Source organism: Haliotis asinina, chromosome 8 (assembly GCF_037392515.1).
Source record: "Haliotis asinina isolate JCU_RB_2024 chromosome 8, JCU_Hal_asi_v2, whole genome shotgun sequence".
Lineage (NCBI taxonomy): Eukaryota > Metazoa > Mollusca > Gastropoda > Lepetellida > Haliotidae > Haliotis > Haliotis asinina.
In genome coordinates this window covers 1,752,470-1,777,500 of record NC_090287.1, presented here as the reverse complement: position 1 = coordinate 1,777,500, position 25,031 = coordinate 1,752,470, and the positions used below count along the sequence as shown (strand labels likewise).

At 41.2% G+C, this 25,031-nt stretch overlaps 2 protein-coding genes and 1 pseudogene across 2 annotated transcripts; all 3 read right to left on the bottom strand.

Annotated features, from left to right (window-relative positions):
* Positions 1-8,893: 8,893 nt before the first annotated feature.
* On the bottom strand, positions 8,894-9,573 carry LOC137294293 (cytochrome P450 1A1-like; annotated as a pseudogene).
* A 5,999-nt stretch (positions 9,574-15,572) lies between these two features.
* On the bottom strand, positions 15,573-24,378 carry LOC137294528 (cytochrome P450 1A1-like). Its single transcript, XM_067825564.1, has 2 exons — positions 24,119-24,378; positions 15,573-19,211 (listed from the first exon to the last, which is right to left on the bottom strand). The coding sequence occupies exons 1-2, from the start codon at positions 24,210-24,212 to the stop codon at positions 17,686-17,688; spliced, it is 1,620 nt and encodes a 539-aa protein (XP_067681665.1). The 5' UTR covers positions 24,213-24,378; the 3' UTR covers positions 15,573-17,685.
* LOC137294529 (zinc finger MYM-type protein 2-like) lies at positions 20,138-24,378 on the bottom strand. Its single transcript, XM_067825565.1, has 4 exons — positions 21,545-24,378; positions 21,064-21,313; positions 20,599-20,834; positions 20,138-20,352 (listed from the first exon to the last, which is right to left on the bottom strand). The coding sequence occupies exons 1-4, from the start codon at positions 22,215-22,217 to the stop codon at positions 20,153-20,155; spliced, it is 1,359 nt and encodes a 452-aa protein (XP_067681666.1). The 5' UTR covers positions 22,218-24,378; the 3' UTR covers positions 20,138-20,152.
* Positions 24,379-25,031: the final 653 nt, after the last annotated feature.

The following is a 25,031-nucleotide window of genomic DNA, read 5'->3' as shown; positions in this document are numbered from 1 at the left end:
TGACATTGTTTAGAATTGTATCACAACAGGACCGAAGCACAAGATCGTAGAGTCACATTGTGTTGTATTATGTCACAACAGGGCTAAAACACAAGATCGCGGTGTGACAATGTGTCGTATTGCGTCACGACAGGACCGAAGCACAAGATCGTAGAGTGACATTGTGTTGTATTATGTCACAACAGGGCTAAAACACAAGATCGCGGTGTGACAATGTGTCGTATTGTGTCACGACAGGACCGAAGCACATACCATTGGGTGACATTGAATCGTATTGCGTCATTGTGTCACGACTGAGGTGCTGTACCAGGTGGTACTACCTTTATGCAAGCGTCTTGGGTGAAGCTGACGCGCGAACATTCGTTGCGATCCCAGTTCTGTTCAAGCCAGAAGATTGTTAATTCCCCAACCGTTTGCTTCTTCCGGAAGAGCAAAAGAGGAAAAGTCAGAATGCCCACTAGGGATATAACCATTTCTCCATATTGAATCATTTTCGTCTTATCTATTACTTACTATCACAGGAACGTGGGGTGAACGATGGCCTGTTCTCCCTTCTGACTGTTGGTCCATAACACGTAGCCGACGATCTTTAAATGAAAAAATAATCTGGTAATTGATCAGTGAAAGACCGGGCAATCCACGAAGTTTTTTGCTCTGTAAATTAATCAGTCGGTCGGCAGAGAACTTCCGTCACGAGGGGGGAAGCTATCGCCAGATAATATTTCCCCATCATGAATGGCTTTGTCAGTGTTTGTGAAGAAAACATTAAGGTTTTTAAGTCGAACTTACAAAAGAAGAGAATGGAAGCTGGTGTGTTGTATTGGCCACGATCCCGCGCCTCAAGATAAACATTTCCTTTATGAAACAGTGTTCTCGAAAGACGACCATCATAAAATGTGGCGCGAAGTAAATTGGAAATGTGGACTGATCTATGAAGGAAAAATATATTAATATTGGCATAGCGGAGCAATGTTTACGGATTGGAGCGAGGAAATGGAGGACAACTGAATCAAAATCATAAATGGAAATTTAAGCGCGGAATCGTGCTTTTACATCTCCCTGTTTGTGTGTACACAACTCTGTGTTAGCCTAAGGTCGTCTCAATTACCGTATATCCCCCCGCGGTGTGAGTGAGTTATTGCCCTCTGTTAAAGCACGCCCAAATGCCGCAAGGGGAGCCCAGGCGTGACAGCCAAGCACTTTATTCGTTGGCTACCCGTCAGAGAACAGGAACTGTTACATGCTTCATTACGGTTGGGTGCAAAGGCAAGCTGGTTTAGCTGCAGTTTCGAAGGCTGTTTTACCCCTCACATCTGTATTGTTAAGAAACACAAACATAACAGCATTACACAAAGAGGGGCAGTAAAACCTCAATGTAATTCCATAGTAATTCTTACATCAGGTTGTAAAACAGTCAGGACAACTAATTATTGGTCGAAACCAATGTTACGAACCATATGTCTATAACAGCAGAAGCAATGGAACACAATGTCCACACTGTTCAGCAATAACAAACATTGGTATAACAGTGTATCAGGCGGTGTCATGTGACTAGGGGAGCGGTGCAGGCCGGACCGAGGCAGAGGAGTGTGGTACAGACCGGAAAAGGCAGAGGAGAATGGTGCAGGACCGAGGCATAAGAGAGAGGTTCAGGCCGGACCAAGACAGAGGAGAGTAGAGCATCCCAGACCAAGGCATACGAGTGTGCTGCAAGCTGGACTAAGGCTGAGGAGCGTGGTGCAGACAGGACCAAAGCAGAGGAGAGCGGTGCGGGCCGAACCAAGGCATATTTTAGGTTTCGACTTGATGTGCGCGGATCTTAGCAATTCCCAAAAGACAACTCTTTATTGTGAATTACAGGCTTTTTGGTCAACGTGAGTGAGTTTAGTTTTACGCCGCACTCAGCAATATTACAGCTATATGGCGCCGTTCAGGACCAGAGAATACAGGGATCAAGAGGACAAACATCGATCTACGCAACTGGGATACACTGACATGTGTCAACCCTGTTGACGAATGAGCACTCCGCACTGCCATAGTTCATAGTTTTGAACTGGACAGACAGATGACTATATATGACTCTATATATGACTCTCTCTCTCTCTCTCTCTCTCTCTCTCTCTCTCTCACTATATATATATATGAATATATCTGATCGTGCTCTCTTAATTACCGCGGGTGTATGATCATTAATGCACCCAATATTCAGTAGTTGGTTAGTGTTGACCTACGACCATATGACGGCCGTTGTTACAACGTAATGAAGAAGTACGGCAAGGTGACACCGAGCTGAGAGTTGCCGCTACCTGCTGTAATGTACCGATCCACGTAAAGTAGTGTACTTGGTTTTCTGGGCAAAATATCTATCTCATTTAATCGATTTCTGTGCATGTGCATTTTGTTCAATAGTTGGATACACAATGTTTTTCTGGAGATGAGTGTGGTTCGGAGTCGGTCTAGGTGTTAATGAGGTAACCATGACAGAATATGGGCGTGGTGTCTCCGAAACCATGTGATACCTGTAATTGCTTTACAAAGGTAGCCGGTATCTGTGACTGCAGTTCGTGACAAATTGGAGGTGCACTATATCTGTAACACAAGGACATTTTAAGGCCGCTTCTGCGATTTAATTTGTCTCACAATCGGAAAATATCACGGGCTACAAAACAGCTCCAGAGTGACCTTTAGTTTATTCTTGACGATTAAACATAACAGCGTTTCAAAAACCAGTGCAGGTCCCTCCTGCCAATGAATCAATTGGTAGGATTTAACAGCGAGTACAAAGTTATGGTCATAAGTTAGATACATGTGGTGTAGACATTCAATACCTGAACTTAAAATGTGGCATAACTGTCAGCAACATAAACTGTCGATATAACACAACTGGTCACAGCTGTGGCCATCACTTCCGAGTATACTCATTGGCGGTACTGGTAAGTTTCATTTGAAAGACAGCTTGAACGGGAGCGTCTAAAACTTGGTACTGAAAGTACGAAGTATTGGAGTGTCTGTTTCCAGTGTCATGGAGGAGTGTTTCCTCGCAGAATGTTCCAATATCGTGACGCATGCTGTTATCAAACTACGTTTCCACTGAACGTTCTCAAATGTCTGGGAGACGACGTGTTCAATGGGCGGCAGATATTTTATGTAAGATTCAGTCACATTGGACAGATTCGCCTGATTATGCCGACAAAATGCAACCGTCATTTAATGTCTGTTCACCCAGATTTGGATCTACCATGTCCGTCTGCATTTTGAAGATTTTCTGAGGTCTATATGTTTCATATAATCGGAGCACCAGCGTTTCTTTCCTCCAATCCTTAAAATGACATCAATGATATAACATAAACATGTATTCTTTGGTTTAAAACCTTCAAACACTCATGGATCACGTTTTATTCAATCAATCTTTATTTAATACTCAAAGGCCACAGGCCTATAGTACTAATCCAAATTGACATTTACATCAATGATATATGGGTAGCTATACACTGTTTCTATGATTAAATGCTTTATAGATATAGATGGACAGGTTTTCTAAGTTTCTTTTACTAGCATTGTTATTAAGTGATGTAAATTTATATGTTTTAGGATGTACACAGTAGTTTTTATTCATATGTGTATTGCGTAAAGGTAAATAGGCTGGACAGAGACATTTGACAGATTCTATCTTCCTTGGTGATTCACTGATGTCTTCCAGTTTCAATAAATGAGCTATGTGCGGCAATTTTGCTAGTGAGGTTTTATATAACATTTTGCTTATTGCTAAAACTGAGAGATAGTGTTCTGTATATATTGTATCCTTAATCATTTGAAACATTTACTTGATAATGAGAGAGAAGTTGACCAGTCTTTAAGTCTTTGCGTAACTGCACTGATAAAAAGAGATTGCGATTCTACAGCTTGTTTTTGCCACACATCGCCAAAGCCGATGATGATAACAAGTATTTTATGTGAGTTACCCAGTTTTCTTTCCTATGCCTATCATATGATCTCGTCATATCATAACAGTTTCATGGTAATCTATAGGAAGACATTGCTAATATTCTTAACCAATATCTGCCAATCTTCATATTTGATTCTATATGTAGCGGATACCTTCCACATTCTCCATAGACATACAATGTCGTGTTGATAGTTTTATTCCTCATTGCTAAATTCCATGAAAGCCGATCTCGTTTAATTTGACTATTCCTTACATCTAAAGGTTTACTCTGCCAATATGAGACTTCCATGCAGTCGTTGTTTGGGTCTAAATGTGTACCCACAGGTGCTTTGATTGATTCTACTGGCTATGTACACTGCCAATTGCCTGAAAAAATGTTTCGCTTGGGTAAATCTAGAACAGAAAATTCTCTGAAAGTTACACAAAAGGACACGCTAATGCAGTATTGATGTATTGAAACAATTAAAAAATGATGCGTTTTATTAATGATTTACTGAATTAATGCGTTAAATGTGCAACTCGAATAAAGTCAAAGCTAGGATTGTGTACATGAAAGTGTTGACCAATCAACAATCAGCGATCACAGACGTCATCCACGTAGATCTGCATTGAAATGTAAAATGTACTCAGGCTGACTTGAAGCCATTTTTAAACAGAATGTACAGAGTAAGTTAGACCCAGCCGTGGGTGAGTGAGTAAGTAAATGTGAATTTCGTCACGATTAGCAATATTCATACAATACCACGGCAACGGACATCAGAAATGGTTGTGATGGAACTGGGCGCGTCGTTGGCGTAGTGGATAGCGCGTCTGACGGGAGGCAACTGGATTGGTGGTGTATGCCATATTGAACATGTTTACACCGTGCATTTACATACACGTTATCATTAAGGTTTGATCAAAACACATCACAAGGAGACAATATGATGTTCACATGTTGACTAACAACCAGAGGTCAACTAAAAGCGTGCCTGATGTTCACATATTGACTAGAGGCGTGCCGATTGTACAACATCGCCGGGCAAGCCACAGTTATAGAACGCTTCCCTCTCACAGAGACTCGACTTGAAGAGGCAGGAAAGCCTGACGTGTTACACAGTGATACACAAGCGTCAACCATTCTGTTGGCACAGTAGGCAGCGTTTAACTAACAACAAGCAAAGACAAGAAAATGACCTGTGTTATCGTTTGTCGTAGTAACGGCTCATATACATATAAAACGTTGAGGACTGTAATGAAGTTGCCACCCGGTCTCCTTCTCAATGTTCTACACACTTGCTTGTTGTGGTTATTTAAGCCACAGTACGGTACACACAAGCATCTGTATATCGGAGTTGATGTTATAAAGCTTCATGACAGTGAGGGGTTAGCTCAGATAGTGTATATATTTTGTATCCAGTTACGACGTATTCACATGTAGCTATAAACTGTATGATGAGTAATTATACTTGGTGGTGGATGTATAGACTGGATGAGTGAAGCTCGTCATGACAATACATGCTTACTTATAGCTAATTATTGTGTTTTTCAGAGCGCAAGAATGGGCGGTCTCTTGTTGTTGTTAATTGGTATAGCCATGATGTGTGAGAACGTAGTATTCCAGAAATTACATGACGTAACGACTACACGTTCTAAATGGCTAATTACCCTTGTAATTGACTTGGGCCCATACTATGCTTTCCTCAATAAGTGTCACAATGACATTGACGCAACAACGTTGACTGTGCGAGGGTTAATTAATAAACATCATTCGTAACTAGTATATTGGGCGTGTTTAGAAAGTTAGATCAAGATCTCATTGGACTTAATATATATTTGAGGGCACATGAGAGCAGCTAGCGCTTTCACGAATATCAACGACTGGCATGACCAAAAACATCATTGTCACCTTTTGTAGGAAAAGCACTAAGTTTTTTATTTGGGACTGTGTCAGATGAAGATCGATCAGGAATTAAAAATAACATTACATTAAAAAACTAGTTAACAATCAAGCAAGTATGGCACACGTAGTACAGGAAGGACTAACAATCTTAAATGTCTCACGAGTAGAAACAGACATGCAATAAATAACATTACTGGCAGCTTACAAGTAATTGAAGAAAGAATGGCAAACGTGACTTGTCGACTCAATGTGCGCATCACGAATTTGGATTGGGCGGTAAGATCATATTTACAATTGGAATTGGTGACCCAAGTGATAAGGGACACTCTACAACTTCTGTCCACATACCTTGAAAGTATCCACCTGCAATTAAATGTGCTAGCTTTGGGCCACATGTCTCCAAGTACTATCACCCCTGTTACTCTTCTGAACGATGTTAAAATTCATTTACCACCGAGATTCAAGTTCGAAGGAGACCGGAAAAAGAATTGTGGGAATTGTATCAAACACTAAAACGTAACACGGTCCATTATAATGACAGGATTTTAGTAACTATTCCTCTGCCTTTGCTTGACTTAGATGGAGATTTCGAAATTTACCAAGCCCATAATCTCCCAGTTCCAGTAATGTTCAATGATCTCAATATCAAGGAACATTCTATCAATAACATGGTGTCCAGATATAAGCTAGAAACTAGTTTGATAGCAACTAACGCTAAGCGGACAAAATACTTGCTGCAACGCGAGGCTGCAAGAAGCTTGTGTAGGTTGACAGGTTATTGCCAAATTCAGAACCAGTGTATCCTATTAATCTTAGCCGTCTCTGTATCATTGCCCTATTCACGAAAAATGTCGAAAAAGTAAAGATGCTGTGTGATGCCGAGGTTAACCCCAAGGCAGAATATTTATCTGATGGTCAGAGGGCCGTCGCAACAACTGACAGGCTTGAATTCACAGTCGTGTGTGACAATGATGTACGACAACTTCGTACAATATCAGTTTATCCTCCTCAGGATGTAGTTAAACTTTACGAGACGTGTTCGGCTTCAAACGATCATTTGACCCTACTTCCCCATGATCACAAAGAAACCAAGCATTCTGTGGACAATAATTTTCTAAGGTTAATACGTAAAGTGAATATATCCAGTATGCTTATGCTAGAACCACTACGAAAGCAACTTCCAAATTTAATTCTGTCCAAGTTGCCAGATAAGCTAAAGGGGGTCGAGAGTATTCAAATGCATCACATAATTCAGCAGCTAAGGGATATAGATACAACTGTTGGTAATGGGGAGATGTCTTATTGGAAATACTTTCTGTTGATGGGGCTCATAATTGTCTTGATAATCATAATGTTAATAGGTTATGGAAAAATTGTAAAACCCTGGCTAGCCAAAAGAATAAAGAGGGGAACACACACCCAGGTTACTCCCGTATTTGAAATGGTGCCGATGGAGTCGGGAGGTGCGAGTAACGCCAACAGAGAGCGAGTAGCCTCTGCGCCACTTCTACAGGGAGGAGGGATTGACGACAGCGGTGCACATACAGCACCGGTAATCAGACAACTCTACCCAGGACTGGATATGTTGCGACGAGATTCTTAATGGCCTGTTGACTTGATCCGAAGCAGAATGGGGTAGGATGCAGTTAGCGAAGACTGTGAATTGCACTAACGACTGTATATATGTATACTAACTTTCCATGTGCTTGGTGTCAAGAAGAGCCTATATGTGCAGCCGACACCCTATTCTGTGGACAATTGTACCAAGACATTTATAATATCAATCATTGATCATATATTAACACAACTCAATGACTGTACTATAATATGTAGACGATCCTATGAAGAAAATCCCCTAATTAAATGTTCTTGTTACAAGGGGACGAAAGTAACAAGGTGGACTCAGTGGGCCATGACCACGGTGTTAACAAATCTGTTTTAACGAAAGGTTTAATACCTCCAAGGACAATGTATTGTTACGGTTAAGAATTTACCGTGACAACAGTGTAAGAAATCCCCTTGTGAACCAGCAAAACAGAACAAAGACAAGTTTGAAATATTCAGATATTATTATTATGCAACGAGAGTAAGGTATACAAAGTCACAGGTCAATATAACAATGACAATTTCAGGTACAATTCAAGAGAGACAAAATGTAAGTCAGTGGGTCACAAAATACAATATAGCAAACTCACCAAAGTCTTGGTGTGAGAGAGAATCAACTGTGGCAGAATGTCAACACAGCGATCGGTGGGACAACAGATAATGTAGGTCTGGCTTTGACGGGTAAGCGTGGCAGTAACTCCAGCAAATATGAACGAGTGTGAGTGTCGCCCTCAACACGGCAACCAGCCTTTATATATATTTAATAAGTCATTTCCCGAAAGTTCGGGCACAAACGAACATCGTCAACACTGTAGAATGTCCTAGAATGTCCTAGAATAAGTCTCCCGGCAGTAAACACATAAAGCAGATAAACTCCGGAAAACCAGAATGCTAAAAGTGGTGACCAGCTATTAAAACGAAATGTGACCCATCATATTTAATATTCAATATTCAATAATAATTATTACTTAATTAATAACAAAAATATACAGAAAATAGACACTCGTAACAGTATGCCTTCTGTTAGGGAGAAAGAAGACGCTATGGCTAACCTTAGAATAGGGGTTCATGAAGGGGCCATCGAGAGAAACTCAGAACAATGACCAAATGGTCAGTGTAGGGTAGCTCCCACTGACTCTGCATGAGTGGACAATTGCCAAGTACAGTGGACTCTAGCCAGTGAAGTAAGTAAGAGTGACCAGGGTCTAAGCCATAGTCTACTGATCACGCCCATGCTGTATTCCCCCACCTCTGTCGGCTGCACGATGCTACATTTCTGTAGGATTCCAGTGAAGAAAAGAAATAGTTGGTTCCTAGCCAGAGACTCCCCAAACACCTCCGCCGACCAATGGAGAAAGGGAGGAACTCCTCTAAGAGGGACTTGTTGATCTCACCGGAAGAATCAAGGAAACGCTCTGGTTGGAAGACGTGTGGATCACCCCATACTTCCGGGTCATGACTCATGGAATATAGATTGATGAAGACGACGGTGTTTTTGTTGATACTGTAGCCCCCGAGAACATGAACTCAGTGAAGTCCTTGTTCTCCCTCAGGTTTTGTTGTCTCCCATAGCAAAGTTGGAAAATGACGCTACCGACGGACAGATAGACATAGTTACGGGGATTGAATGAAGCACCCTGCATAGACATAAAGTCATTAACGATAATGTCCTGACATTTGAGAGCTCAGTCAGAACTCTGTTGGTTAGTTTTCTGTGAAGCTTCCATGTTTCGTCGTACTTCCCGAAGGCTATGCTTTGACCATTGGATAAAAGCTTTGCAGACATGAACTGTGGTCTTCCATCGTAGTCGTCTCTTGAGTTCAATAGAGCTTCCCTAATTGCCTGCTTGCCATTTACAACTACGGCCGACCAACTGCCCATCTGGATTTTGAAGATGTTCCCGAATCTTTCCCTCATCCTCATGAATGTCACGTGGGAATCCTTTCCCAGTAGGGGGAGATGTCCCAAAACGGGAACTACCCAGGGAGCAGGGGGAGGAGGTTTCAGGTCAGAAGTCATTTTGTTCATTGCTTTGATTGCCAGCAATGACACCATGAAGGTTATCATGCCAACCTGGATTTCTGTTGACATTAGAAACGTTGACATCAGCTGAACTGGAGAGGAAGGTGAGGAATCCATTTTGAACCCTTTAAAAAGAGAAATACAGTTACAGAGTTGCTCCAATAATGGCAACCAATGTCCTCAGGTAATGGTTGTTAGTTTACAATCTTTGATTCTATAGTAACACTGTTGCTCTATTAATGGTAACCAATGTCATTAGACACTGGTTGTTAGTTTACAATCTTTTATTCTATAGTAACAGAGTTGCTCCAATAATGGTAACCGATGTGCTTAGATACTGGTTGTTAGTTTACAGTCTTTAATTTGTGTTCTGAAATTTCTGAGACCCGTGACGATTCCAGGGTAGAATAGGTCTTCAGCAACCCATGCTTGCCATAAAAGGTGACTATGCTTGTCGTAAGAGGCGACTAATGGGGTCGAGTGGTCACTCGCTGACATGGTCAACACAGGTCATCGGTTTGCAATTGCGCAGATCGATGCTCATGCTGTTGATCACTGGATTGTCTGGTCCAGACTCAATTATTTACAGACTGCCGCAGTATAGCTGGAATATTGCTGAGTGCGACGTAAAACTCAACTGGTTAATTCACTTATTAAATTCATGGAATCTGTGCACCAGAGAATTATTGACAGTCATATTTACCTGTATGTTAGAAATGTATTCATCCATTATTTATGTTTATTATTACTAAGAAAACCACTGTAAGGGAGTATGGTGATATGTTATGAGGTCAGCAATTTGTAGCTGAGAGGTGTATCTTTCTATATTTCTAGAAAGAGGACTTCACGAAACAAATGTTATTTTATAGCTACTGTTTAAACAGTTCTGAAACGTAAGAAATCTGAATTTTATTATGATTACTGAGCTTTGAGTTGTATACACTGTTTGTGTATCATGGGTATGTATCATGGATTTTATAGTGTTTAAAGTGTATAGAAGAGGAGTAAAGTAGCTCAGATTTATTTGGTGGCATTTTCATTTGAGACTAATAACAAAGTATGTTACGTATTTTGTATAACTGTAGAAAGTTCCTTTATTTGCTTAGTGGTTTGCGCATTGGACATTGATTGCAAATTATCTCCCATTATAAACAATTGTTTTTAGGCACTTTGCGATGCGCTGAGTCACAGAACACATGTCAAAGCGAGAGCATGGACAGACGCCATGTATTTTGACTCACGCTTTCAAATCTTCCGTGTGGAGAAATCACTCTTCAGGTAGGAAAAGACACACTTCTTGTAAGATGTTTACAATATGGTTTAATGGCTGATATTTCATTAATATTTGCAACTTGTGGAATACTGCATTTCTCTTTTCAAATATCTTCGAGTGCACGCTTTGGAAGATTCCATTTCTATTTCGGAGATGATATTGCGTTGGCAATTTGTTGTGTGTAAGCATTGTTAATAATGGAAAGGAGAGTTTATACTTTAGAGGTTTTATTCACAGTTCGTACACAACTACTTTGTATACAAATTTCTACGTTTTGACATGGCTACAGAATCCGAATTTGAGTAACTTGTGGAAGAATCCATTTATGTTTTAGGGTATATGCCTTATCAGTTGTCAGTTAGGCACATTGAAGTGGTTTATCATGACGTAAATGGTATTATACGTTTTTGCTTGTATTATTTCGAGCATAACAGGTCTAAAGTATTCTGTGGAGAGTATTGTTTCCCACATGTGAGAGGTTAATATTCAATTCGAGGTTCAGTGCAAATCTCGGAGATCAGGTATGTTTCAGTTTGATGTAATAATCTGGTATTCATAGGTGCATATTTGTTAATTATGAAAACATTGTAGAACTATGTACTTATGTGCACAAACAATGTATTTATTTTCTGCATTTCATCCTTGCAGAATATACCTTGAGACTCCATTAAAAGGATATTGGAAGACTCCACATATTTAGTCATTGCTGATTTAAACCAATTTGACTCCTGATTTTCTGTGACAATGACGCGTTTTATTTGTATGTGGGTGAGTGAGTGTGATTTTACGTTCCATTTGGCAATATTCCGGTAATACCTCGACAGTCGACACCGGAAATGGACTTCACAGCACGTTCACACACATTATTCCATCTATAAGCAGTATTTTGTTTTGACAACCGAAAACATCAAATTACAATTCAACAACAAAGAATGTGTCTCTAAAGATCTTTTCACTGTGTCATCTAGTAGGTCATACTGACCTTCCTTTGCAGGAACTTTGTCATGACTTTAATATGTTAACATGCTGCATCTTTGCTGCAGTCATAGCCTGCTGTATTTCTACCGCACTACTGTGAGGCGGCGTCAGTCCATATATAGCTACTCCTTGTGGAAATGGCGGTAGTTTGGGGTAGGTCAGGTTCTGCTTACCTGGGTGTCACATGTACACGACATAAAATCGGTTTCTGATGACAGTTATGGTTGGATCTTTTTCTGCATGAACGTTTTATATTCACTTGAAGCTGCTGCAGTATACATGAGCCTCACACAAAACTAACTCACTTTTCACTTAGTTTTCCAATTTCTCAGTCAAATCCACACTCAATAAACAGACGTTTCTTGTTACAAATATTTATAGAGTTTTAAATTGAAATTCGTGTCATATAACAAATGCCACCTCTAAATGCTAAATGCCTGACTCAACTTGAGGGGGGACGCTCGATGACATTGCGATTATTCTACAGAGACATTTAGACAGGACAGAATGCACTCTAACAGTAGAATTTGATCGACGTGAGAAAGTGACTCTGCCACAGTGGTGCAGCCGGTGCTGACAGGATTCAGCTGATGTTAACCAGTGGTAACTAAGGATACCTTCAATGAGTGAGTGAGTTTAGTATTCCTCATCTTTTAGCATAGTCCAGCAACATCAGACACCAGAAAGGTTTACCTTAAGGCAGCATATGTGAAACATAATGTTTGAATGGTACCTATTGATGATGTTAAGGTGCTGTTGTTTCTGTTTTGCAAGATAACTTTGTAGCCTAACATACTAGCATTAACTTGGTTTCTAAGAACACACATGGGTTTCATAAACATTTGGTTTCGTAACCATCAACAATCACGTGGCGTGTTCACATGCTACCCTCATTGTATGCGTGGCTGCACCAAAGAGAGGAATGTAGCACTTCGGCTCAGTATTATATTCACTGCACTGAAGTGACGAATAATACTGAGCCTACGTTCAGAAAGACTGGTGTGTGTGCAGGCTTGAGGTGAGAAAGTGGGATCCCAGTGCCTTTAGTAGCGTGATGTAGTGTATCGTATCCGGATAGCATCAAGCACGCACACTCATTAACGTTAAACCATTAACGGGGCACTGTGCTTATATCATGATACGGTAATTATGGGAAGCAAAACTGGTGCTTGTACTTTTACACCCAAACCAGTAGTTTTCATTTGTTATTTTCTATTTCTACTAGTAATGACCGCCGACGCTATTCCATTTCAGCCAACGCTACCGAGTTTGGTTTTGGTTGCATTTCTCAGTCTTCCAACAGGAGCATCACTGGGGATCACTAGATGGGTTAAATACACTGTACCCATGAGGTGACCCCCGGCCTGTGTCTGATATTGTCATGTATTACGAGTGTGTATTTTCTGTATATTTTGTTATTAATTAAGTAACAATTATTATTTGGTCACAACATTTAGTGTTTTGAATAAAAATTATGATGGGTCACTTTTCGTTTAATCGATGATCCGCATTTTTAGCATTTTGGCACCAGGCTTGTCCGGAAATAATCTGCCCTTGACTTCCTGTTTGTTTACTTCCGGGAGACATTGTTTCATTCTACAGTGTTGGCGAGGGCAGTAAATGCTCGTACTTTCGGGAAACGACTGAAAGTGTGTACAAAGGCTAGTTGCCGTGCTGGAGGGACACACATTCACATTTATTCGCTGGAGTTTATCATTCTGCCATAGGCGCTTGACTCTGATCTATATTTGGAAGTATGACCTAAGTACATGAGATGTAGAAAGGTGTGACACTAACAATGGCGGCCTGGCTAACCTCGGCTCGTTTTCGGTCTGACAAACGCTTCTGTAGCTTTGATCGTTGAAAAAACTGCACAATTTATACTCCGTTGACCTCTGTAAACTACCTTTCGTATCACTTACCTACTGATTGTATTTCCATTTAAAGCTTTCAAAAAATTTAACGTCTATTCTCGGACGAAGTCGGGACATATGCCCGGAAGAAAACAAATCTCAAGCTACAGACCCGCACCAAATAGTGGCGCAAGTCCCTGATTGGATGTTTCAGATGCACGTTCAAAGAGGTGACAATAATAAAAAAAACGCAGTACAGAGACTCGCTCTGCTACTCCGTGCTGGTTTGTAACCTGAGATTTGTTTACTTCCGGGCATATGTCCTGACTTCGTCCGAGAATGGACGGTAAAACTATTGAAAGGTTTAAATGGAAATAAAATCAGCAGGTAAGTGATATGCAGGGTACTTTATATAGGTCAACGGAGTATAAATTGTGCAGTTTTTCAACTATCAAAGCTACAGAAACGTTTGTCAGACCGAAAACGAGTCAAGGCATGCCGGGTCGCCATTCTTAGTGTCACACCTTTCTATATCTTGTATATTTAGGTCATACTTCCAAATATGTTAAAGTGTTGAACGCCTATGCATTCTGCCTCTGCCAACGCTTCATCTCCATAGCCGCCGTCAGACCGCTCACTGTTACATTCTGCATAGCCGTTTCTCTCTCACACTAACACTTTAGTGAGTGTGCTATACTATATATTTTGTGACCCATTGCCTCAGAGTTTGTCTCACTTGTATTGTATTTGAAATCAATATTGTGAAATTGACTTGTGACCTTGTATAACTTGCTCTCTTGTTGCTAAATAATATAATATCTGAATATTTTAAACTTTCTTCTTTCCTCTGTTTTGCTGGTTCACAGGGGATTTCTTCCACCTTTTGGCACACCAAATTCTTAACCGTAACACATGAAACCCATGAACATTAGTACACAGATGACAAGCCTAGAAATATAACCCGGGAAACGAGGTTCGAACCTGTTTCTAGTCCAATACAGAGAAGTCAGGCACATGGACATCAAAGCTAATCATTAAATGTGAAATTAAGAAGAGATATCACTACGATTTACTACTTATACACTACTGTGTGTTCTGGTTTACGGGGTAGTGTTTTATACTGAAATACAGTGTTTGCCCTGTGTCTTCAGCAACCCATGCTAGTCACAAAAGGCGACTATGCTTGTCGTAAGTGACGACTGGATTTTCTGGTTAAGACTCGATTATTTACAGACTGCCGCCATATACATACGTAAGATTCCCCGACGCAGGGAGGTGTCCATTGCACTTAGGTGCACTTAGGACATATATTGAAACAAATGCATCGTTTGAATAAATGAAGTTTAAATAAACTTATTGAAATTATTTAATCTATGACTTAATCATTAACAGATTCAATCCAATGTAATTTTTGTATGAAACGACTTCATTATACTTTTTACCTGTACATACACAAATATCTCGCTAAACATGTGTTTTTATAAATACAATAGCTGCCTTTTAGAAATGGGTCTATCACAAATTCTTTCCAAAATAACCCCTCCCAAAATGCTGTTACTTTACGCCACTCTTATGATGGCAGGGCTCTTGTATCGGTGGGCCGCCTGAGGCTGAGCAATCTTCTTTATCTTGGGAGTCTCAGCCTCCATGTCCCGCATGTTGGCTTCTCGCTCCTATAGAAGCGTGCCTAATGTTTACATATCGACTATCAACCAGAGGCCAGCTAGAAGCGTGTCTGATTTTCACACACTGACTACCAATCAGATGCCAACTAGAAGCGTGCCTGCTGGACTGACAATCAGATGCCAGGTAGAAGCGTGTCAGATGTTCATACATTGTCCAACAACCAAAGGCCAGGTAGAAGTGTGCCAGATGTTCACACATTGACTAACAACCAGAGGCCAACTAGACGGGTGTCTGATGTTCACCAATTGACTAACAATCAGATGCCAGGTAGAAGCGCGTCAGCTGTTAACACATAGACTAACAACCAGAGGCCAACTAGAAGCGTGTTTGGTTTAACCATATTTTATTCAGTTAGAAATGGATTGGCAAACAAGCCTGTATGGCTTATACTAATGTCTTTCCAGAATACATGTTTTGTTCACATCTGCATGTGGAAATTTTACATAATATTACTATACATTGACATAATATTGTATTAAATGAGTCAGAATGTTGTAAACAAGTCTGTCATCTAAATAAAAACAGATTGCCTTTGTATGATAAGCTTTAAGTTACATTATGAAATACACACAGTAGCTTTACCATTGTTTGTTCGTATTTGTTTCGTGGCCAGTTAATACAAAGAAGTTATTATCTACGTGAAGCGTGTTTGACGTTCTTACAATGACTACAAACCAGACGTAAACTAGAAGCATGCCTGATGTTCACTTACTGACTAACAATCAGATGCCAGGGAGAAGCGTGTCTGATATTCACATATCATTTAAGCGTGTGGTTGTACATCATCGCCGGGCAAGCCACCGTTATACAAGGCTTCCCTCTCAAAGAGACTAGGCCTGAAGAGAGAGGAAGACAAAGACAAGAAAAAGACTCTGTGTATTATCGTTTGTCGTGAAAAAAAAACAGTTCCGACTCTGATACATTAGAAAGTTCAGGACTGTAGTCATCAAGTACCACCCTGTCTCCTTCACAATGTCCTACACACTTTCTTGTAGTAGTTATTCCTAACACAATTCGTATCTGCAAAAGCATCTGTATATCGGGGACCCTATAGTCAGCGTAGCTGTACATGTCGCTGCGGTATACCACGATATCGCTACTACAGAGTATGGTGTCCTATAATTGCGCCATGCGATGGCAATTATAGGACACCCAAACAGAGGCAGCTGCCGTATAAATCACAGAGGGCATACCTTAACCTGATTCTTCCCTTCAGGGTAAGTAAATTGTTTTGAAATCCATTGTGTGAAACTGGATTCAACAAGACCTCGTGTTAGAAGCCACATCAACCAGTACTGGCAGTGAGAGTGACTGCCAAATGAATTTAACATGATGCCGTCAGGAAGCTGGGAGTGAGAGACGACCAGATGTATTTAACATGACTCCATCAGGATGCTGGAAGTGACAGACGACCAGATGTATTTAACATGACTCCATCAGGAAGCTGGGAGTGAGAGACGACCAGATGTATTTAACATGGCTCCATCAGGATGCTGGTAGTGAGAGACGACCAGATGTATTTAACATGACTTCATCAGGATGCTGGAAGTGACAGACGACCAGATGTATTTAACATGACTTCATCAGGATGCTGGTAGTGAGAGACGACCAGATGTATTTAACATGACTTCATCAGGATGCTGGTAGTGAGAGACGACCAGATGTATTTAACATGACTTCATCAGGATGCTGGTAGTGAGAGACGACCAGATGTATTTAACATGACTCCATCGGGATAATGCGAGTGACAGACGACCAGATGTATTTAACATGACTCCATCAGGAAGCTGGTAGTGAGAGACGACCAGATGTATTTAACATGACTCCATCAGGAAGCTGGTAGTGAGAGACGACCAGATGTATTTAACATGACTTCATCAGGATGCTGGTAGTGAGAGACGACCAGATGTATTTAACATGACTTCATGAGGATGCTGGTAGTGAGAGACGACCAGATGTATTTAACATGACTCCATCGGGATAATGCGAGTGACAGACGACCAGATGTATTTAACATGACTCCATCAGGAAGCTGGGAGTGAGAGACGACCAGATGTATTTAACATGACTCCATCAGGATGCTGGGAGTGAGAGACGACCAGATGTATTTAACATGACTCCATCAGGAAGCTGGTAGTGAGAGACGACCAGATGTATTTAACATGACTCCATCAGGATGCGGGGAGTGAGAGACAACATTATGTGTGGCTCGGTGTAATGTCTTCATACATATCACTAACACACTTTTTAAGTAAGATACTTGCCAAACGCGACACATGAAGAAGCCGTATAAAATTATATATAATAGTACTGGTCATTCCAAACTTCTTGTCTGTGGACCTTTTGAAACAGCAGGTTATCACTGATGCCAGGGGTCTGTTCAATGCCACGTTCGTGAAATCAGGTTGTCCACGGGAGGAATGTTACGTCCGTGGACAGTCAGGTCCTGAGTTGCACCTGTACTTGGTAGGGCTCACATTGGCGCGTCAGCCCACTGATCACGCCCATGCTGTATTCCCCCACTTCTGGCGGCTGCACGATGCTACATTTCTGTAGGATTCCAGTGAAGAAAAGAAATAGTTGGTTCCTAGCCAGAGACTCCCCCAAACACCTCCGCCGACCAATGGAGAAAGAGAGGAACTCCTCTAAGAGGGACTTATTGATCTCACCGGAAGAATCAAGGAAACGCTCAGGTCGGAAGACGTGTGGATCACCCCATACTTCCGGGTCGTGACTCATGGAATACAGATTGATGAAGACGACGGTGTTTTTGTTGATACTGTAGCCCCCGAGACTGGTATCAGAGGTGGTGAAGTGAGGCAGACTGAGCGGTGCCAATGAGACAAACCTGTTTACCTCATGCAACACAGCAGCTGTATAAACCAGCTGACCTCTGTCCAAGATACTGGGACGTCTTCCGCAGCCTACTACGTCGTCCAACTCAATCTGGACCCGTCTCTGAACTTGTGGATTGGCGGCCATCAGCAGTAACATCCAGTAGATGGTTGAAGCTGTTGTGTCAAAACCTGCCCCAAACAAGTCATTGATTGTCTTCAAAATCCTTTCCTGTGACAGTTTAGGAGTTTCCTCGATTACGGATAACAATCTGTCAGTGATATCTCGCATGTTATCACTAGAGAAGGTACTATTGTGTTCTTGGATTTTCTTTTGACTTGCGTTTGAACTTGCTTCAATGAGGGTTCGAAATTGTTTCAATTTCCAAGGCATGAGGAAGCGGAGCCATGGCATAACATCAACTGGGTTTCCTGCACTAACGAATTCTGAGAAAGCAGCCGAGTTTAACATGAACTCAGTGAAGTCCTTGTTCTCCCTCAGGTTTTGTTGTCTCCCATAGCAAAGTTGGAAAATGACGCTACCGACGGACAGATAGACATAGTTACGGGGATTGAATGCAGCACCCTGCATAGACATAAAGTCATTAACGATAATGTCAACTTCTTCATGGACCATATCTTCTATGGGATTTAATTTGGCATTTGAGAACTCAGTCAGAACTCTGTTGGTTAGTTTTCTGTGAAGCTTCCATGTTTCGTCGTACTTCCCGAAGGCTATGCTTTGACCATTGGATAAAAGCTTTGCAGACATGAACTGTGGTCTTCCATCGTAGTCGTCTCTTGAGTTCAACAGAGCTTCCCTAATTGCCTGCTTGCCATTTACAACTACGGCCGACCAACTGCCCATCTGGATTTTGAAGATGTTCCCGAATCTTTCCCTCATCCTCATGAATGTCACGTAGGGATCCTTTCCCAGTAGGGGAAGATGTCCCAAAACGGGGAATCCCCAGGGACCAGGGGGAGGAGGTTTCAGGTCAGAAGTCATTTTGTTCATTGCTTTGATTGCCAGCAATGAAACCATGAAGGTTATCATGCCAACCTGGATTTCTGTTGACTTTAAAAATGTTGACATCAGCTGAACCGGAGAGGATGGGGAATCCATTTTGAAACCTGTGAAAAAAGAAAAATACTGTTAAAGAGTTGCTACAAAAATGGCAACCAATGTCCTTTCACTCTGGCTGTTAGTTTCCTGATATAATGTGACAATGACTTCGCCTTTGTGCGTGTGTGTGTATGTATGTGTGTGTGTGTGTGTGATGGGGGGAGGGGGGGGGGTGTGTGTGTGAATGTGAGTTCATGCCGCCTTTAGCAAAATCACTACATTGAAAATGGGCTTCACACGTTGTACCCATGTGGGATATGAACCAGGGTCTTTGGCGTGTCGATCAGATGCTTTACGCATTAGACTACCCCACCAGCCCCTTTCCATTTGTGACAGTCACATATACTCATATGGTATTAGTATTAGTACCAGTTATTAGTTTTAGTATTAATATTAGAACTAGTTATTAGTTTATAGTGTATATAGTATTAGTATTGGTTTAAGTATTAGTTATAAGTATTAGTACCAAGTATTGGTATTAGCATTAGTGGCTCACCCTATTGTTCCCAGCTTGCATGCTTTTTAACCCTCACATGTACATCAGTCACCAGACAGACAAGTCACTCACAGACTTCAGCAAGCTTCAAACATTCACACTCTTCATACTGCCAACATACTGTTGGAGTCATTGTGTCCACCATGTCCTTTCTAGTGTGACCTACGCCTAGGGACCATACGTCTGGATGTAAATGATGAGGATAGCCATTTATAAACCTAATTCTGATCACTGCCTTTAATGGTCATTATCCTTTCTACTTGCACCAATACCCGGTAAGAGGTTTTACTCCCAATGTAAAACCTGGGAATAGGTTTAACTAGATTTAAGTAAAACCTATTCCCAGGTTTTACTAGGAGTAAACCCTCGTCCCGAAAGTACCGGTTTGGAGCGATCAGCCACCGAAATCTGCATTCACAGGAAAGGAAAAACAAAAACTCTGACAACAGTGTTTTAATTGAAATTGAACGTCATTGTAACACTTCCGTGAGCGACAGTTTGTGTTGTACCGGAATCTCCCTCTGAAGTAGGAACCGACACTGTCGCAGACGTCTGAGTTTTCTTTGGAGCTGAACATGAGAGAACATCTGACGCCATTGCTTGTTGTTGATCACTGGTTCTCTTGTAAACCCTCACTGCCTCGCTTTTGTGACCTACAATAAAAGAATTCATCTTGATAAGTCATTTCAAATTGTACATAACCGTTTGAAAAGCAATTTATATGATATTGTAATCGCTTTGCTTGGGGCCATCATTGGGATTCGAACCCGGATCTTGGCATGTTAACCATAACACATGTTGACATCACAAGTTCTAGCATTTAAAATCGCCAAATTGCAATTTGGCCCAGTCACTTCAAGTTTCATTCGTGTTTTGCAGATATTCATTGAGTTACATACCAGTTTGTTCACAAATCTGTTGCTCGCTTATGTTTGCCTCGTAGAGACGGGTAGCAGCAGTGCATCTGAGCGAGTGGTTCGTTTTCCTTCCTTCAATTCCGGCTTCAGCACATATTCTCTTCACCGTTGTCTGGATTGTGTTGTGGCCCATGGGCGACTCTAGGTACCATTTTCCATCCTTAGGTTTCTTCATCGGGGTGAAGTAAAACGCATTTGCTCGAGTTGAAGATGGTAGGCTGGAAAGTTAAATTGTGTTGACATAGAATCAATTAAGTATGAAATGTTTGCATTTGTCATTTATATGCCCCTAAACCAATGCGTGCAATCATCATCAGGGAGTAAAATTATAAGACAATTTACATGCAGTATGGGTCAAGTCACCCGCATGATGTGATTAAATGAGTGGTATATCTAAAGAATGTATAACATGTATCAGAAATGTATCAGAAAACATCTAATACATACCAAAGTGACTTGTACTTCATGAAAAGGCGCACATAACATCGTTCCGGGTTCTTGGTATTTTCATACGCTCGCACCTTTTTCTTCTGCAGTTTCCTGTCTTTCACTCCCCCGGCATTTGTCTTAGAGACGTCTTCCACATACTGCAGGTACCTGCGGCCGTTCTGGTCTGTATGTGGGCCTGTAATCTGAGGTTGTTGGTGTAGTCTTAAACTCCGATGTTCCTTTCCACCTCTCAAGGCGAAGTTAAGTCCTGGAAAATAAAATTCCGTACACAATTATATAATGTTTATCTATTTTGGTCTTAACACGGGATTCAAAATATCCATCCAAACTTTGTTTGGTTTGGTTTGCCTCAAAGTGAAGTCGGGCATTTTGTTCCAGTTAATCACATTTATTTTCGATGTGAAGGTTTGATTGTAAATGCCAAAATTGCTAATATCCGACTTTTCGACAGGGAAATCAAATGCAAAATGCAACTCACCAGTTAAGTAGAGGACTGTGTCCAGGAGTTTTTGCGGCGTGCCTTCTCCAAGAGCCCCCTTCTCCCACAGAGTGTTCTCCTCGTCTCGAGTTATCACCTCTGTAGGTTTTCTCACGTCTGCTCCAAGACCAGCTGTGGACCTCTCACGCATGCATGCGTCCAGTGCCTGTCTGCTGTCCTGGAACTCTTCGCCTTCCATCAGATTGTAAGGAGATTTGTTAGCTTTCAAGTGTGACGCTATTGCCGTGAATAGCCCATACACAGTAACAGCTGGGTAGCAAGTCCCGTCCACTTTCCTCGCCTCGAATAGGAAATACTTTAGGGCTGTATTTATATCTTTAGCAGTCATATCCAGCAAGTCTTCAGTCAAGACGGACGACGACAGCGCGATGTTTGCATCCATTGACCTCGTCCGACGCTCTTCTTGCCATCGCCTGAATACTCCTTTCGCCCAATCATTTTTGTACCTTGTCGTTCTTGGAACACATCGAGATAATTTCCTTTCAATATCTTCCTCAGTCAAAGGTGCCGCGAAACGGAACAGAAAATGATCATCATCATCATCATCATCATCATCATCAGCAGCAGCAGCAGCAGCAGCAGCAGCATTGTCATCATCTTTCTTAAACTGCGACTGTGTTAAAAACATTTCGTCTTCGCTCTGGTTTGCCATGGTTAGCAATGAGCGGATTCAAGTAACCACGTGGTATATAACTGACTCACTCACAAAAAACACGTGCACTGCGTGAAAATCCCGTGCGTTTTCTAACTTGTGCATTAGAGTTGCGACATTGCTGTCATTCCGAATGTTCGCGGTATAGTGAGGTCCTAATTCCTTATAACGCAATATTTAAAATGACGGTTTATAAGCAAGAGAAAAAACTTCGGAGGCGTTTTTTCTCCTATACATATAGAATAAACCGAATCACACCCGTAGCCGTGTTGTCAACTTTGTCCGTGACACAGTTAAAACTGCTACACATTTGTGAAACATTTCTATATGTTCAGACCAGAATTCTGTACACCGCGAAGGGGTTTGTTTGACTTATTCAACAAACACCACACAAGACGATGACTGCCCTTGGTGTCAACGCTCCAAACACTGGCTGTGTGGCTGACATGTGTCGATAAGATAGCGGGACTGCGACATGTGGATCCGATCAAGAATACTGCAAGAATTACAGCAAGAGTGTAGTGCACATTACTTTCTGTGTGTAATGAAAATCAGTCATGATAACGGCTCGGGTCGTTTAGACTTTCCAAAAAGATCCCCGCTCACAACCATGTATGGGGTTATTACAGAATGCACGTGCAATATAAATATTGTGCGTATTGTGGGAGTTAGTTCAGACGCCGACACCCGTCCGTCTGACAACCGACACATCAGACATATTTCACGATCAACAACATTGAATGTGCCTCTAAAGCTCTTTACACTGTAATGTCTACGGGTCACACGACCGTCCTTTGCAGGAACTTTGCCATGATTTTATATGTTCATATGATCTTTGCCCCAGAGATTACCTGCTTTATTTATATAGTACTGTTGTGTGGCAACAGTTCCCATGTACATATGTCTTGTGTGAAATGGCGGTAGCCGATTGAAATACGGCAGGCCACCTGAACACGTGGTGTCACATGTACAACGCTGTCTCTGGAGACAGTTAAGGCTGGGTTATCTTTTGCGCGTTTTATATTCACTTGAGATTGCTTAAATAAATATCTAAGTACAGAAAGCAGTGCATGCCTGTGGCAAACCGCGGATCATGTTACGTGTTATAACGAGGCCTACTGAAGCTGCGGTATACACGAGCCTCAAACAAACACTATAGTCTGTCGGAAATAAAAAAACAACTGTTTTCTCACGTTTATCTCTACAATTCATGTAGTTGATAAGCGAAAGTGTGAAATATCTGTTAAATAAGTTCGGCCTAACAACAGTTCCAGTGGTAGAGACATAGGAAACGTGTAAAAAGGACTTTACTGAAGAGAGATAAGTGCAGACCCTTTCAAAGTCCTAAGAGACATATTTGGAATAGACCATGACTTTTTTTCAAATTAGTGTGCGATGATATTGTATTACAATGGACACGTTATAAATATCCATTTTAAAATTAGACATAGCTTCATTGTGAACTATAGCTGTCGTCATGCTGAAACTAATGCTAAAGTACTGTCGGAAATAGGAAAAATTGTTTTTGGCTTTTACTCTGTGTCCCTCACATTTACACAACTGCAAATATCAAAAGGACATCCAGAAAAGCAAGTCTACTCGGAAAATCTGGCAAAACGAAAAGCTGCTGAAAACAATAGATCATACTATAGATGGAAATTAGGTCACAGACAACCATGTCTCTTTCCGGTGACATAACTTGAGTCCCGGGCTCCAGAATACCGCACTTCAGTCTACAGGGTGTCATCCTGGTTTCCAAGACTCGAACCTTAACAGAGTTAATGGTACAAAGACATGTGAACACACTCATATCAAACCGAGCCTCAGACTGCTGTTAAACGCCATTCTAACGTTTGTATACTAAAAGACAAAGGCAACCAAACCATTTATACGATACTTACAGTGCCTCGTCCCGAGTCGTTGTTTGATCCGTGTGACTACCTCGATCAGTGTATGTCGATTGTGAGATGAACTCTTAGCACTTGCTCTGGACATGTGACAGTTGTATAACGCTCAGTATGCGTGTCAAACCAGGGATATATATAGTCTGTATATAGTCACCCCGGTCAAACAGAGGTCAACCACATACAGGGACAGTGGATGTTTTCTATACTACTTACAGATCGCATTTAGTCTCTGGAACCCTGCGGAGAAGAAAGATATCTGTGGCCTAATGGTTATCATTATCTGGCAGAGTGACACACATGACAAACTTACATCATATGTCAGTACACTTTTAGTGGTTCATTTGGTTGAAAGGTATCCATTCATGTTTTGAACTAAGTTCATTTTTTGTATTATGATATATGAGCATTATTGGTTTATTGGTATATGGGTGGGTAAACAAAGTTTCATAACCGTCAAAACCCACGTGGCGTGTCCACGTGTTGCCCCTATCATGTCGATGGGACCAGTTATATCCCCGCCACTGACATTGTGCTACTTATATGACGTCTTGAAGATTCTATGTCAAAATCTTGTAAATGGCCGCAGTTGTTAAACTCATGCAACATTAGCTCAACAAAAGGAGTCAGTTTTGTTTTTTATTGTTCGGGTGTAATTGAGGTGTGTGAAAATATGACATTTCGCCATTGAAATGCTATACGCCGTTGTTTGAGTGTTTCAAGTTATTACTTCAAAAACATCTTTCACATACACCTTTCATTCATGTGAGGAGAATATACTATCAGGTGAAATGTGTTTGCAAGTAATAGTGATAGTTTCATAATCTAAAACAAAATGTTAGGGTGTATTTGAGGTTTGTGAAAAATATGATATATTGCCGATCTGATCTGATTCGCTTGAGGGTTATAG

Excerpts from the sequence above, each read along its gene's own strand:
- LOC137294529 (XM_067825565.1), bottom strand. The coding sequence starts at position 22,217 with ATGGCAAACCAGAGCGAAGACGAAATGTTTTTAACACAGTCGCAGTTT. Across the intron at positions 20,835-21,063 it reads ATGAAGTACAAGTCACTTTG|CCTACCATCTTCAACTCGAG; the intron begins GTATGTATTAGA and ends TTAACTTTCCAG. Across the intron at positions 20,353-20,598 it reads ACAGATTTGTGAACAAACTG|GTCACAAAAGCGAGGCAGTG; the intron begins GTATGTAACTCA and ends CTTTTATTGTAG.
- LOC137294528 (XM_067825564.1), bottom strand. The coding sequence starts at position 24,212 with ATGTCCAGAGCAAGTGCTAAGAGTTCATCTCACAATCGACATACACTG. Across the intron at positions 19,212-24,118 it reads ACGACTCGGGACGAGGCACT|GTTTCAAAATGGATTCCCCA; the intron begins GTAAGTATCGTA and ends CTTTTTTCACAG.